The following is a 17,474-nucleotide window of genomic DNA, read 5'->3' on the forward strand; positions in this document are numbered from 1 at the left end:
TTCCTCAAGATGGTTTTGGCAATTCTGGTGTTTTCAGGGTCCAGATAAATGATTGTAGTGTTTGTTCTATTCTCTTAAAGAAGCATGGTGGAACTTTGATGGGTATTGCATTAAGTTTGTATATGGCTCTGGGGAGAATATTCATTTTGATGATATTTATTCTTCCAATTCATGAGCATGGGATATCTTTCCATTTCTTGGTATCAGCTTCTATTTCCTTGAGTAGCGATTCATAGTTTTCAGAATACTGAAAGGCCAGAGGTTTCAGAAGGGTATAGACTTAGAATTAATGATACTCCCTGGTGGGACAGGAATTTGGTAAAGAAAAGGAGCTCCTAGCAAAAAAGGAGCTGGTCCCCAGGGACTGGTTATGGGGGTGGGGGCAGGGAAGGAGGTATGCTTGAAAATTAAAAGGAAGAAAAAAAAAATTTTTTTCCCCTACTCTAATTCTTAACCCAAATTAAGTTATAGTCACCTCCTTGGTGTCACCGCTAGGACCCCTTATTGGCTGGCCTGCTAAAGGCAGAAAATCCTACCGTTTCCAGGAGATGTGGTCAGAGCTCAGCCACTAGCAGCTTCTCAGTCTGCCATCTTCTGGGACACCCTCCCCCCCCAAGCTTTTTTAAAGGATTTCTCAAAAATGAAAACTAGCTCCAAGTCCTTTTGATCCAATGAGAGCTGTACTCAAGATGTCCTCGGATCTGCCCTCAGGGTCCAATGATATTTTCTTACTTAAAGTTAATAATAGCATATAATTAAAGAAAACAGCATTAAATTATAAGATTTGAGTGCTGTATGTAAAATTATTCTAATTGTATTTTTGTACTTCACAGACGGGTCTGGCAATATTAGAGGAACCTAATATTAAATCAGAAGCAGATATTAGATATACAAGTCTGTCTTTATAGAATAGTTAATAGTATTCTTACCAGTATCATTACATTTTTGAAATTATTGCCTTTTGTCTTTAAATTGTTCAGGTTGCAGCTGGAGCAACGGAGATATCAGTTTTTGGTGCTGCATCTGAATCTTTTACTAAGAAGAATATTAATTGTTCTATTGAAGAAAGTATGGAAAAATTTGAAGAGGTTGTTAAGTCTTCACGGCAAATGAATATTCCAGCACGAGGGTACTTAAGCATTTTCAAAAATTCTCTTTATGTAATATCTATTGCAAACATCACTTCTAAATTACTTATATCTTATTTTTGCCATTTACATAAATTTATATAGAGAGAAGTCATAGAGTATCTAAGTTGTACTTTTATGATGAGGACTGTCGTATTACAGGAACCAGGACTCTCACCTTCTGTTTCCCATAAAGAATTTTGGTCCATATTCCCAGAGGGGTAAATGTTAGGGGAAGATGACCAAAGGGCTCTGAACTCCAGTTCTATCAGAATCATAGAGAAGAGGAAAAAAGGAAGAACATTCAGAAGTAGTAGTAGGTATTGGTGTTACTTAGAAAGGAAGAGAAAAATTGGTATAGACAGATGTTACATTCTTCAATAAAATTTATTTCTTGAAGAACAATTACTGGATATTTTTAAAAACTTCCTATTTTTTACTTAAATCTTGTTTTTGTATTTATTTATTTGATGATATGGAGAGAAATTGAAAGAGGAAGGGATATACAGAGGGAAAAAAGAGCAACCACTGATTCATAACTGGTGAAACTTCTCCTCTGCAGATGGGGAGTGAGGGCTTGAACTTGGGTTCTTGTTCCACTGACCAGTCCCCGCACTTCATATTTTTAAACAGGAGTTTCAATATATGAGTTCACTATTTGTGTAGTTGAAAATGATCTTCATCCAACTCAAACATTTACAGAGCTTAGATTAGATTTTATTTTTCATTAAAGTCTTGTTTTTCAGGTACTATTATTTTAAATCACAGGCTATTGATGCTCATTTAAGGAAAAGACAACCATGTTCAACTACTTGAAAATGAAGTAGATGCCTCCGCAAGTCTTAGCATGGCAATGGCTGCATCAACATGTACTTAATCATTAGCCAGAAAACATATGTTGTCAGCTGTCTGACTTAAAGTTCGTGAGGCAACGTTTTCGAAATGCTCATTAAAACCATTTACATTTTTACAAAACGATAAAATTTCAATATGTTACAAATAACAACTTTTATTAAAGATGTGAAAACCATTGTTTTATTCTCCTGCCTTAAACACACATTCATGCGTATGTATATCTTTATACATGCTCAAAACTATATAACATCTGTGACACATTGAGAAAAGATACCATGCCTAATCATTGACATAAAATGCAGAGTAAGCTAACTACTGCCCATCTACCAATATATGAGTGAGCAGTGAAATGTCCACATTTTAACATCATCCTTTAATGTGTAACTCACATGACATATTTTTTTAATCTAGATTATTTTATATGATCTCTCTAAAGTTTTAAACAGTTAAAAAAGGAAAGAAAAACAAAACCTGGTGATTGATGAAATCATTTTCTCTTCATAGCAATAACATTTATATCTTGGCTTGTCAGGACCTTTAAAATTTGAAATGATGAGATACAAGATAGGGGTCTAATTTATAAGATAGTCATATTTTTCTCTTCCTGTCTGAGGTGATTAATGAGATCACATAGATATCTTTTGTGGATTATTAAACTAAAAAATAAAACTGTCACTGAGGTACCATTATGATTTTCACTATTAAAATGCTCATAGATGTATATTACAAACCCACAGTGTTAGTGACTACATATATCAAAGCATAAACAGACTAGCTTTGATCTATTGCAGCAGATACCAACACTGTAAATGAGAAGATAGAAGAGGGTAGGTAGAAGGGTGAGGACCTATGAAAGATGGTAGAGGAAAATGTTAGGTGGTGGGGAATAGTTGTGCCGACACCTATCATTTGGGAGAGAAGAAACTGTACATATATGACAACAGCTTTCTTATAAGTCATTATACTCCCCCAATAAAATGAGAAAGATTGTCTTACATAAAGTTTAATTATAAAGGCCCCTCCTATAAAACCACCTTGAATGGGAGAAAATAACTGACAATTTTACTCATGTAGAAAAAACAAGGGAACAAATAGGGTGAAATATGCATAAGCCTTCAGCCCCTTGCAGATCTGTGGTCACAGAGGGGACAGAAGAAAAGTGTAAAAGAGGTGAGAAAGCCCATTGCCCTATAGTGGTGGTGAGTGATGACACTTTGGTGATGAGTGAGATGTTTGAAACAGAATCTTGGAGAGACTACAGCAGATTTGTAAAAACAACATGTCCTCTATTTAAAATCAAAAAGTAGGAGAAAATCGCTTTGAACGATTGATTTAATCTATGATTGATGTCCTGAATGTCTGAGCCACCTGGTAGTTAAAAGGATAATTTTTAAAAGGATAATTCTTAAAGTCTGAATATTAAAAATGACATATGAAAAATTATTTTAACTGCTTGATTTCTCAAATTCTGATAAAGAGCAAAAATGTAAAATAATAAAAACAAGTAGTAAGCGACAAATTAAAATCTAATTTATCGACAAACATTTATTTTAGCAGAAAAAGACAGTTTTAGAATGCAATAATGCTTACTTTGATCATAACTTTTGTATAAAATATGATTAATATTATAGTTAACTAATATTATAGATAATTCAATTTTACTAGAGTTGTAAAGTATCAGTAGTATACATTATACATTTCTTCAACTACTTTCACTTCTCATCATCTACTTTATTCATAATCAGTAAAGATCAAATCTGTTTGAAGGTCATCCAGAGAAGGCTGCATGATAAATATTAGTGAACAATGTATTTGATAAAAAAACATTCAGCAGTGGGAGGAGGGGGTGGTAAACATTAGTATTGATAATGACACTCTTACTAAGTAGTATGAAGAACCAGTCTTTCTCCTCTAAGTGGTTAATCTTAACTGATTTTCCCTTTGAGAAATAATTTCCAACTCAACACATTTACTCAGAAACTTTAAGCCAGCTTATTGCTTTCTAGGTTATGTTGCAGCAATTTATTTCCTGTTCTTTCCCTGTCCAATGCTGCATGTTAGGGGCTGTGATCTTAACCTTGAAGGTCATAGCAGTCTCACTGAGTGAGATAATGACCCTGCTTACTTAGAAGTTGGTTTTAGGTTTTTTTTTTTTTTTTTTTTAAACACACAGCCAGTATTTTTCATGACTAGCGTCATAATAATATATATTACATTGGATGATCTCCTCCAGGGGGATTTATATACATATTTGACATTGTCTTCCTATCACTGGGCAGCTTATTCAGGTTCCTTTCTAGTATCTATGGCTCAATTCAGGGTTTTGTGTTGGCCTCAAAGAGTAAATTAAAAAAAAAAAAAGATTAACCAAAACATAATACATAATACTCTAAAAATGAGGCATTTGTTTTACATTCTGGTTTTACATTCTGCATATGGTTTGCTTGATAGTTCATAATTGTTTAACTTGATGTATTATTCCAGAATAGCACTATGCCAAGATAACAAATACCCAGCAATATCTAATGTTTAAGCTGTGCTTTTGCATTATTGTTGAGGGGGTGTTTCTGTTTGTTTTTGTCTTCATCAAGACTTGACTTCAAAATGACTTTTTCTGATAGAAGGACAGACAAATGAAAAGGGGAAGACACCACAACACCAAAGCTTCCCTCACTGCAGTGGAGGCTGGGCTCAAGTCTTGGTTGCACTTATAGAAACACAGGAGCCCTTTCAAAAAAGTTGGCATGCTGGTCCCCTGTGGAACTTTTTTTTTTCCCCCATGTGGAACTCTTAAAGGGAGAATGTGTTTTATCATTTCTCATTAAATTAGCATTCTATAGCAAAAGGAGAACCTTAGCATATTTATCCTTGAGTCCAAGGGGCAGTATTTTTTATATTATCCAAGGTAATATGTATATAATAGACTCTAAATATTTTTCTTTAGCTTATTAATAATGGGACACTATGTAGTTTTCTTTATTGTTGTTACATTTTGCATGGTTACATTAAAGCAGATCCTATATTTAAACGTCTAAATTACCTTTACCATAACATTTCATAATTTTTAGAATAATTTTTGTCTTCTTAGGATAACAGTGAGCAATACTTTCCACTACAAGTGTATGTGACATTCATTCAAGACTTTTACTCATCCTTTCTATTTCTTTTTTCCTCAGGGCTATTGTAAGGCATGATTTAATTATAGGAAAATAGATTTGGAAAATGCTTGATGTTTTAATTATTTAGTTCTAATTAGAAAATCTATTAAATATTTTAATGTTTTAAGAAGAACAAATGATATCATAAATTAGTAGGAGAGAAATAATAGAAGTTGAATCTGAAATAAATGAGACTAAGGAGAGACTGTACAAAGATCGATGAAACTGAGAGATGATTATTTTGAAGTTTAAATAAAATTAGGATTCATTAAGTCAATAAGGGAGAGAGTCCTGGAAGAATTATAAATGAAAAGGGGGACATTAGAGTATATACCTCAGATACAGAAAGGATAATAGGAAAGATACTCTAAGTAACTTTACACCACTAAATTGGTGAGCCCAGGAGAAATAGGTACAATCTAGACTTGAACAACCTCCCTAGAATGAATCAGGGAAAAGGTAAAAAGCTGAAGAAAATCAATAAGTCAGGAAATTGAAGCAGTAATAAAGAATCTCCCTCACATCAAAAACTAAGGACCAAAATGGTGTTATTAGTGAGCTTTAGCATACTTTTAAAGAGGAACAGATAACTGCTTCTCAAAATATTTCAAAACATTTAGAAATAGTGAATTCTCCAAAACGATTTATGAAGTCACATTACCCTAACTTGAAAAGTTGGCAAACACACTACAAAAAAAAAAAAAAAGTAGACTAATGGACATAAGTTCAGCAATCTGCAAATAGATCTCCGCTGGTAAACTTCAACAACACATTGAAAGGTTCATAAGTCATGACCAAATGGAATTCATTCCAGGGATTCAAGAATTGTTCAACATAAGCAAATCAATTACTGTAATAAATCATGACAAAATTAAAGATAACAGTCATATGTTCATATCAGTACATGTGGAGAAAGCATTTGACAATATTAGTCATTCATGATGAAAGAATCTCAGTGAATTAGCGCCAATATGTACATATTTTAACATAATAGATTGTATATGTCAGGGATGGGTGGTGGCACAACTGGCTAAACACACATATTACAATATACAAGGATCCAGGTTCAAGCCCCTCAGTCGTCACCTCTAGGGGAAAAGCTTCACAAATGGTGAAACATTGCTGCAGGTGTCTCTCTCCCTCTCTCCCTCTCTGTATCTCTTCTTCTCAGTTTCTGGCTATCTCTATCCAATAAATAAATAAAGATAATTTTTAAAATTTAAGGTTTGTATATGTTAGACACACAACAACCATCATATTCAATGGTGAATTGGTCTTTTTCACCTGTGAGAATACCATGGTCATAATGACACTCTTACTAATTAGTATGAAGAGCCAGTCTTTCTCCTCTAAGTGTTTAATCTTAACTGATTTTCCCTTTAAGAGAAAATTTACCACCCTAGCTCCCATTGGAAGAAGTTGAAGGATGTGATATCTTTCCTTCACTCTCTCTATCACTCTCTCTTGTCTGAAAAAAAAGCTTGTTTAGAGAGGTAAAACTCCAGTAACAACAAAAAAATCATGTGGGGTCTTGACATAGCCTTTTTGCACTGAACATTTAAGAAATTCATAGAAAAGTATGGATGATCCCACTCATAACAGAAGTTGAGAAAGAAGAACAGAAAAGGAAATGCAAAGCAGAATTTGACTGAGTTTGGAGTATTGTACCAAAATAAAAAACTCTGGGTGGGGGGTAAAGGTAGATTTTTTTTTGCTTCAGTATAGGGGTGTTGGGGTAGGGACACAGACCTTTTTTTGCGGGAATAGCATTAACATACATGTCTATTAACTAAAATTAATTAATTAATTAATTTTAAAAGAGAAAAAATATTCAGACAGTGAAAATGACTTCCTAGCTAACATATCTGTGGATTAATTATATAAAGACACATTGAGTGTTCAGTATGGAAAATGAAAATTAAAAAGTGGTTTGTCTTCAAGTAGTTTCCTTAGAACGATGGGAAATATGTATGCAAATAACTATGATGTTGTCATCAAAGTCCAAGTATATGAAGAGAGTTATAGATGAGTCCTATTAGAGTTTAAAGTAATATTATGAAATTTCCCTGGGGATATTTAAAGTAACTTTATGGAGTATTGTAAATTTAGATAATTTAAGATAACTTTTTATATAGGAACAATAACCTTTTCAAGTAAGATTATTTATAAAAAATAAAGTCATAGTGAATAGAAATATCAAGGGTATTGGGTAACACAAAGTAGTTTTTGTTATGACTGTACTATGGAAAAACATGTATATTATAGAGATGGAGGCCTTTAATTCTCTGTAATAAAAGACAGAATATTAGATTGAATTTTCACATTTTCTGAACATGAATACAATGTCTATGTGGTAGACAATGGTAAGTCATTAAAGTTTTTCAAAGCTTAAAAGTTGTTCCTGTATGATAACAAGAGAATTTATGGAGGTGACTAAGCTAATACAGAGTTTCCCTTTTTTTTTTTTTTTTTTAATTTTTTATTTAAGAAAGGATTAGTGAACAAAAGCATAAGGTAGGAGGGGTACAACTCCACACAATTCCCAACACCCAATCCCCATAACCCACCCCCTCCCCTGATAGCTTTCCCATTCTCTATCCCTCTGGGAGCATGGACCCAGGGTCGTTGAGGGATGCAGAAGGTAGAAGGTCTGGCTTCTGTAATTGCTTCCCCGCTGAACATGGGCGTTGACTGGTCGGTCCATACCCCCAGTCTGCCTCTCTCTTTCCCTAGTAGGGTGTGACTCTGGGGAAGCTGAGCTCCAGGACACATTGGTGGGGTCTTCAATCCAGGGAAGCCTAGCCAGCATCCTGGTGGCATCTGGAACCTGGTGATTGAAAACAGAGTTAACATATGAAGCCAAACAATTTGTTGAGCAATCATGGATCCCAAGCTTGGAATAGTGGAGAGGAAGTGTTAGGGAGGTACTCACTGCAAACTCTAGTGTAGTCCTGCTTTCAGGTATATATTTTGCAGTAGTTTATGGATACGTGTGCACATAAGCTCTCTCTCACAGAAACTGGTGTATATCTAGGTTATGGGACTTTGTTAGAAAGTGAACTACCTGAGATGAAATTAGAGTGTACTATTAAAGGAAAGGTCTCACCCGAGTAATGAAGCTGAAGGGTTGTCATTCCACACGTGAAGTCTCTGGATACATTCTGAGGTGAAGCATGTTGAGGTAGCAATCGTTGCCCTTTTTTAACATTACAACTTCTGAAAACACTTATCAAATTTAAGAAGACATATTCTGAGGTTTGAAGTTAGTTTACCTCAGAGTGATAAGGTATACATACATGCAGCTTGGGCTAGAGCCTGACACCACAAGAAAGTGTCATGAAACTGGGAGAAGATCTACTGTGTGATGGATTCCACCATGCACGTGTGTGTGTGTGTGTGTGTGTGTGTGTGTGTGTGTGTGTGTGTGTGTAATGAAAACATGAAAAAAATGTTGACCCAGTGTGGTGAACTTGTACATGAACTTGACCAGAGTGCCCCCACAACCACATATATGCTTATATACAGATAACTGCCCAAATTTACCAAAGATAGTATGGTAAGCACGCAAGCTGATGTCATAGTAGCATATGGGGTATTACCTTAGATATGTCTCTTGGTGGCTTAGAGATATGATTTGAAAAATCTATGTGGGGATGGATACCTATACTTAGAAAACATGCATTTAGAACTAAATATTCTTGGAGGATTGATGACCCCCCTCAAGAATGAAACCTGTGCCAGGTATTGTTATATGTTGACAATTTATGGAATGAATCTTTAAGAACTCAAGTTGAGAAGCTAGAACACTTAGCAGGAACTGGAAATATATGCAGGGAAAGAAAGAGATGAGTTATGTCTAGTTTATAGACATATTTAAATAACTCAAAACTTAGAATCACCAGGAAAAATACAGAAATAACCTAAGTTGGGGATGAGAGCATTTTATAGGCACATTTAATGGGAAGATGAGAATTGTAGCTATATGACAACAATTTATCTGTAAACCATTAAGCAACCCCCACCAAAATAAATTAATTTGGAAAAAATAGGTAACTATAAATACTTCCAAAAATAATTGAGAGTTCTTGCTGTATGTTTAGATTCAATCCGGAAAATATTTCACTTAATTGAGACATCTCCCCTTTAATGTTTCTATGACTCATAAAGTAAGAGAAAACATGTATGTGGTAATGATATCTCATTTCTTAGTGTCTTTAAATCTCCAGGTACTAATAGGCAATGATATTAATAGTTAAATGATTAATGCAAAATATGATGACCTTTGTGATCATCAATAAGGAGCTAACTCTAGCTGAATGTCAGTTTTCTCAACTGTAAAATTAGGAAATTAAAAAAAAAATTCAGGGACTGGTGGTGGTACACCTTGTTAAGCACACATAGTACTAAGCTCAAGGACCCACCAAGGATTCAGAATTAGGTCCCCAGCTCCCGAGGTGCAGGGGGGACATTTCACAAACAGTGAAGAATGTCTGCAGGTAACCATCTTTCTCTATTCCTCTCTGTCTCCCCCACCCTTGTCAATTTCTCTCTATTCTATCTAATAAAATGGAAAAAATAGTGGCCAGGAGCAGTGGATTCATAGTGCTGGCACTGAGCACCAGTGATAACCCTGGAAGCAAAAAGTAAATAAAAATTTACATTTTACTATTTCTGAAATCATTCTACATCATATATATATATATGCTAAAATCTGTCATAATTTTCACTAGTCAAGGAATATGATATTATCATCTCCAGTATTTTTATTTTCACCTCTCCTCTTGATGACCACTTCCAGAGTTATTCCAGAGCTACATTTATGGAAAAGTGTTTTCTTTGTCACAACTTACCTAATATTTTGACTAGTTTCAATTAATATTGTGATTTCAAAGATAATATTCCTTGGCATGGCCTTCAAGTGTCTTGCTATCTAAAACATTTGACAGTCTGTCCCGAAGACCTGGACCACCAGGATCATTCCCCATCACTCATTTCTACTCATGTGAATTGTTTTATTCCTGAAAATCAGATACAGAAAGATTTATTTTAATGCAATTGTGAAGTCTTTGAGAAAAGCTTCACAAAAATTGATGTTGAGCTGAAAATAACTAAAATGGGTTTTCCCCAAAACTTAATACTTTAAGGTGGAAATGTTACATTGTCCTTGTAAATTGTTGAATTCTATAAAATATTTTTATATGGTGCCTTTTATACAGACTAGACATTCTTCTTTGTTGAATGATTTAAGTACATGATTGGTAAACAAGGTGAAGTTATGGTCATTTTTTGAAGTTTGGGTGGTGATTAATGACTTTTTCTAAATAAGGTCAAGACATCCAGATGTGAATAAAGAGAGAAATTCAGTTGTCATCTACATGTTCTTTCTATATTAATCCAAATACATGGATGTATGTACTTACTTGAATAAAACTATATAATTCATGGATATTTTCTGCTTTGGATGTTTATAGTTTTGATAGTGTAAACAACTACTTAAGAGAAATATCTGCTTTATTATCCCCATCTGTCATCAATTAAATTTAAATTTTAATCACTACAAAGAAAAAACAAAGTGAGATAAACTGAAAATGCTAGAATTGGGGGGTTTGAAATAAAATGATACTGAAAGAATGATATAAAATAAATTTTCTTTATGTGTTTTTGTCTACCTTATATTTGTATGAAATTAAACTTTAGTGATAACTTATCCAAATCCCAAACATATATCTCTCTATTTTAATTTTAGGTATGTATCTTGTGCCCTGGGCTGTCCATATGAAGGAAATATCACACCTCAAAAAGTGACAGAAGTAAGTAACCTCCATTTTTCTAGTTCATAGTAAATATTTTGCATTATTTCAGTGCATTATTTTTCTTAGTGTTTATTGCATCTGCACAATAAAGACTAATTAAAACCATATAGTGGGAGACTACATTTGAAGATATGTTTTGCCACTTACTTAAGTTTTACTTTATCTCTAAAGGCATATATATTCTATTACTATTCAAACTTCAATAAGATTTATGTGTTACTATCATTTGGATGTAAAAAGGTACATGGAATAGTATGATCACTTCCATATTCTCTGAAGTGACTATTTCAGACTGTGTTCCTATTTGTAGTTCTTCCTCTCATGTCTCCTCTTTATATACAATGGCACAAAGTTCTGTCTATTTATACTTAAACATGTTGATTCACCTTTCATTTGAACACTTCTTAATCTTGCTGAATTTAGCATCTTCTCTTTATTGACTATCTTCATTTCAAGAAGTTGTTTGTAGTAGTGATTTTCATTTCTTGTATACCATCAACTCTCTATCATATAAAACTTATGCTACTCATTCTAATGAAATATCTATCAGTTGCACAAATAAATGCAAGACCAGGGGCCAGGTGGTAATGCACCTGGTTGAGCACACACATTACAATATGCAAGGGCCTAGATTTCAGCCCCTAGGTCCACCTGCAGAAAAGAAGCCATGCTGCAGGTGTCTATCCTCTCTCCCTCCCACTTCTCTCTCACTGTCTCGCTATGCAAATAAATAAATAAATGTTTTTTTTTCTTTTTAAATATTTGTTAATTTTTTTAATTTACTTAAGAGAGGAGGCATTAACAAAATCATAGGATGGGGGGTACAACTCCACACAATTCCCGACACCCAATCTCCATATCCCATCCCCTCCCCTGATAGCTTTCCTATTCTCTATCCCTCTGGGAGCATGGACCCAGGGTCATTGAGGGTTGCAGAAGGTGGAAGGTCTGGCTTCTGTAATTGCTTCCCCGCTGAACATGGGCATAAATAAATAATCTTACTTGAAAAGGTTATTGTTCCTATATAAAAAGTTATCTTAAATTATCTAAATTTACAATACTCCATAAAGTTACTTTAAATATCCCCAGGGAAATTTCATAATATTACTTTAAACTCTAATAGGACTCATCTATAACTCTCTTCATATACTTGGACTTTGATGACAACATCATAGTTATTTGCATACATATTTCCCATCGTTCTAAGGAAACTACTTGAAGACAAACCACTTTTTAATTTTCATTTTCCATACTGAACACTCAATGCAGCAGGTTAAGTGCACCTGGTGCAAAGCAAAGCACAGGACTTGTGTAAGGATCCCAGTTCAAGCCCTGGCTCCCCACCTGCAGAGGAGTCACTTCACAGGTGGTGAGCAGGTCTGCAGGTGTCTCTCTTTCTCTCCCCCTCTCTGTCTTCCCTTACTTTCTCCATTTCTCTCTGTCCTATACAACAATGACAACACCACCACCAACAACAATAAAAAAAACAAGGGCAAAAAAAAAGGGAAAATAAATAATTAAAAAAATCTTATCACATGCCGTCATTCCTGACTGGGATAGCCGTTGGGTGGCTCTCTGGGATGAGAGTCATCTAGGATCAAACCCAGTTATGTGAAAATTCCCAGGTAAGGGCTAAGACCATTTGGACCTTTAACCCAGCTAGTTACCTGCCTGAATACAAGGGCAACCTGGTACATGACTGTGAAGAAGTGGTCAACAAGGTCTATTCTTTGCACCCAGGCTTAAAAGATCAGCCCTTGGCAGGACTATGATGTAGAACTCTTCACCTACTGGAGCAGTTTTAAGAAGACCAGCACCTCCATTAGAGAGAACATAATAGACCCCTTTGTGGGCCCCTCTACAACCTTGTCCTCAATGTGGAACAACAATGGTAGGGACTATTCCATTCCCTGAAGAGAGGTTGGATAACATACTCTGCCACCTGAGGAAGATGAATCCTAAAATTAGTTCAGCCTGGAATGTTCCTAGCCGTCACCACAGAATGTGAGCTCAGGCCTACAGGGATGCAGAGGCTACATAGGCTCCTGTGCTGAATATGGGCCCTAGATCAAATTGATAGGGTTTACAGTTAACAATATTTATATACTTTCCCCCATGTTTGGGAGCTGCTCTCTTCCCTGATCCAGCTTTCTAGGCCGTTTTCCAATTATGATGCCATCTCCCCAGACAGTAACCTGTGCCCACCTGCATATTAGATGTCAGGCTCAGATAAAAACTAGTAAAGTCACAGGTCCTTGGAATAGACCTAAAATAGACCTACTAGCTTTTTCCAAAACGGAAACCCCAAATCTTCATCTTCAATATTCTTGCCTTCAGGTTCATGATTAGTCAACAATTTGTTCAGCTTTATATCTTAACTCTTTTTTCAGCCACCGGGTTCCAGATGTTACCATGAAGCCATCATGATTTCCCTTTGCAGATGACCTCACCAATGTGTCCTGGAGCCCTGCTTCCCCAGAGTTTTTGCCCCACTAGGGAAAGAGAGCAAACTGGGAGTATGGATCGACCTGCCAACACCCATGTTCAGTGGGGAAGCAATTACAGAAGCCAGACCTTCCACCGTCTGCACCCCATAATGACCCTGGGTCCCTACTCCCAGAGGGGCAAATAATAGGAAAGCTATCAAGGGAGGGGATGGGATACAGAACTCTGGTGCTGGGGATTCTGTGGAATTGCACCATTCTCATCCTATGGTATTTCCTATGGTATTGTCAGTATTTCCATTTTATAAATAAAAAAATTAAAACAGCAACTATGAATCAAACCCTAACAGTTCACTAGACTGTCCAGAACTTCACCAGATATACAGTGACTTCAGCAACCAAGGTTCTACCAACAGAATTTCTCCCATTTCACTGGTTTTTTTAGGGTGATAAACTAATGGCTTTGAGGAGAGCCTTCAAATTAAGACAAGAGAAACAAGACGATATCTACATGGACTACAGGCATGCCTTTACTACCCTGCACATCCAGAAGACAATTTGCAATGAGCCAGGAATGCTCACAAATGTAGGCAAATAAAGCAAAATTATAAGAAATTTTGGACCTCTTAGAAGCTGTGTGAGCCCTAAGCAAAGTATCTGTTATCCACTGCCAAGCTCATTAAAAGGACCCAACAAAATTGCCCTGGCTGACAGTGTAGCCCAAGAGGCTGCCAAAGAAGCATTCAACTCAGCCACTTTTGATTCCAACCACCATGACCTGCTGTTCATCATGAAACAATGCAACAGGTCCTGACTTACAGCCCTGATAAGAAAGACTTAGCTCAGACCTTCTACCTTCTGCAACCCACAATGACCCTGGGTCCATGCTCCCAGAGGGATAGAGAATGGGAAAGCTATCGGGGGAGGGGGTGGGATATGGAGATTGGGTGGTGGGAATTGTGTGGAGTTGTACCCCTCCTACCCTATGGTTTTGTTAATTAATCCTTTCTTAAATAAAAAAAAAAAAAAAAGAAAGACTTAGCTAATCTGAAGACAGGAATACTGCTTAATTTCACCAAGTAAAAAGCTGGAGACACAGATCCAAAGTTGTTTTTCAGTACTTGCAGGGCAGTAGACTCCTTATAGAACAGTTACAGGTGTCCAAGAAGTAGCTAGAAAATTATAGCAGCACATAAACTCCTTGGCAGAGGTAGTCTTCCCAAACAGATGGAGAGTAGACCTGCTCTACATTCCCCAAGGGTTAGTTATGTCTAGCCAAAAGAGAAAAGTGCTGGGTCTATCTATGCCAATCATCAGGCATAGTTCATGAGACTTTAGACTAGTTGAGAGATTGCTTTGGCCTTGAAGATTGAGCCCTGGCAGCTGATGGGACAGAGTCCTGGTGGGTCCACTTAGTTCTGTGACTGGTACCACTGACAAGGCCCCTAGTCTCTATTCTCCTGATGCTAATGTTTGTCCCCTCCTGCTTAACTGCCGGACTTGCTTCATCGAGTTTCAGATCAAAACAGTAAAGATGAGGATGGTAATGGCAGAGTATAAGCTGTGCCATGGGGACTCTGGAAGAATTCAGAGATACGTGAAGAGGATGGAATGGGGCAGAGGCACAGAGAAGTCAAGACACTACAGCCATAATAAACTGATTCTGGGAGAAATTAAAAGCAACCTGCAAAGTTTGAAAGCCTACATCCTAACAGCTGAGTTCTGCTTCTATGAAACTGCCTGAAGCTTTTTCCTACCAGCAGCGCCCCACAAGCAGTGAGCCCCTCCTCTCTGCTGACCACAGTTAAAAGGCTGCTTCTAACCCCATCTGGAGTTCTGGTTTTTCTGGAGAACTGGACCCTCTAGTGTAAATAAATACACTCCTATTCTCCCAGGTGTCTCTTGGTCTTGCTGTTTGTCTTTAGTAACTGAGGAGCAGCCCTGCTTGCTGCAAAATAGTTTCATTCCTCTCCAGTTTTTGCTTTTTCAACACATTGCCCATTGAATTTTATTTCTTCTCCAACCATTGCAGTTTATTTTCCACCTGCTACATCCCTCTAATTTCATCCCTTGTCACCTTTTCAGTAAGTTCTTCTTCTTTTTTGTTTTTATCACAAGCTATCACTTGAATCCTTCTTGTTTGACAGAACTATGTCAATATCATTTGTTCTACATGCTTTTAGAGCCCTTTGACTTTGCTCTGAATATATTTTAGCTTGTATTCACACATTCCTAAGTGGAATTAAGTTTGTCCTCATTTAATATCTGGCTCAGTGACATTATGAGCTGCTTCTTCTTTTGTATCATACTGACAGCACCCAACAGGGTTCCTGGCATAAAATTGACACTGAAGAAATACAAAATGAATATATTTATGGTCGACTCTACATTATATTTGTATCAGTTTTTATTGTTATTTTGCATATCTTGATCCTTGATTTCACCACTCTGAGCCACTTTTTCCTTCAGAGAGAGAGGGGAAAAAAGAGAGAGAATAGAGCATAGTGCCTCCAATATTGTGTCAAAGATTGAGCTGAGCCTCAGCCACAAGTATTGCAAGGCAAATATCTTACCTGATAATCTACCTTTCTGTCTTGATAAGAGCTTTATGTAGATTATCATATATTTTCATTTCATACCTACAACTAAACATTTGTAGGGCAAGTGGTGGTTGAGATTTAAATCAGGCCGTTATGATTCCAGAATCCCTGTTTCTTGTCAATATACCAGGCTTCTTTCTTTGAAAGGAGCACTAGTATTCAACTTGTAGGAACCTTGTTATATACCTCACATAATCAGAGTAGTTTTGAAGCAGGAAATATATCCAAAAATTATAAGTGACTCAAGAAATTGCAGCTACTAGTGACAGAGTTAAACTTAGTATTAATATTTCTTGACCTTTAGCTTAAGAATAGGTAATACTATATCCAAAGAGAATGTTATACTTCTGTTTAAAGAATGGTGGGAAGTAAGCCTCCCATAATTGAATTGGACCTTATCATTTCATAAATGAACTTTGATAGGCATGACTTTATGGCAGATTGAATATTTAAAAAGATAATTACATTAACTTCATCAAAGTTTTATTATGCTTGGGGCTTAATGAGCAAGGGAAAGAACCATAAAACTGAATTATAAGTTTTCCATGGATGTATAGCTGATCTCAGTCTTGATGTTTTGCTTCTAGAATATGTTTTCTAAGGACCAGCAGGGTTTGTACCTACTCATTTCCATTGTTTGACAGTCACTTTGTTTTCTTCAATAGGTATCTAAAAGATTGTATGGTATGGGTTGTTATGAGATCTCCCTGGGAGATACAACTGGAGTGGGAACCCCAGGAAGCATGAAGAGAATGCTGGAAAATGTCATGAAAGAAATTCCACCAAGCGCTCTTGCCGTTCACTGTCATGATACGTATGGACAAGCCTTAGCAAATATACTAATGGCCCTTCAGGTATTTTCTTCTATTTGCAATATAAAACTATTAAGAGTTTTGTTTAGACTGTGTTTCTATAATGTTTAAACATTGCTGGCACATGGCAAGCACTCAAGAAACATTGTAAATTGCACATATTACTTATGACAGTGATATCTCTTATTACTCTTAACTTGTTTTTATTGATGAATGTCACTAAAATTGTTACTTTAAGGACCAGTCTAAGGATCCCAGTTTGAAGCCCCAGCTCCACACCTGCAGGGGGGTTGCTTCAGGACTGGTGAAGCAGGTCTGCAGGTGTTTATCTTTGTCACCCTTCTCTATCTCCCCCTCCTCTCTCCATTTCTCTCTGTCCTATCCAACAACAACAACAACAACAGTAATAACAACAACAATAATAGCAACAATGATAAACAACAAGGGCAACAAAAGGGGAAAATAGCCTCCAGGAGTAGTAGATTCATAGTGCAGGCACCAAGCCCCAGCAATAATCCTGGGGTCAAAAAAGAAATGTTGCTTTAGAAGTATCAAACATCTGGGACTAACAGGCAGCTCCCAAGGTAAAGTGCACCTGAGGACTCAAGTTTGAGCCCCTGACCACCACATGGGAACACCCTCAGAGGGAAGCTTCACAAATGGCA

The 17,474-nt window shown here is 36.4% G+C and overlaps 1 protein-coding gene across 2 annotated transcripts in view; it reads left to right on the forward strand.

Moving 5' to 3' along the window:
• HMGCLL1 (3-hydroxy-3-methylglutaryl-CoA lyase like 1) overlaps positions 1–17,474 on the forward strand; it is a 201,917-nt gene that overhangs the window by 107,686 nt on the left and 76,757 nt on the right. For both annotated transcript variants that reach the window (XM_060190010.1, XM_007516493.3), the window contains 3 exons: positions 981–1,129; positions 10,887–10,950; positions 16,663–16,851. In XM_060190010.1, coding sequence (XP_060045993.1) covers positions 981–1,129; positions 10,887–10,950; positions 16,663–16,851 — 402 coding nt within the window. The remainder of the gene's footprint in view (positions 1–980; positions 1,130–10,886; positions 10,951–16,662; positions 16,852–17,474) is intronic.

This window comes from Erinaceus europaeus, chromosome 4 (genome assembly GCF_950295315.1).
Source record: "Erinaceus europaeus chromosome 4, mEriEur2.1, whole genome shotgun sequence".
Lineage (NCBI taxonomy): Eukaryota > Metazoa > Chordata > Mammalia > Eulipotyphla > Erinaceidae > Erinaceus > Erinaceus europaeus.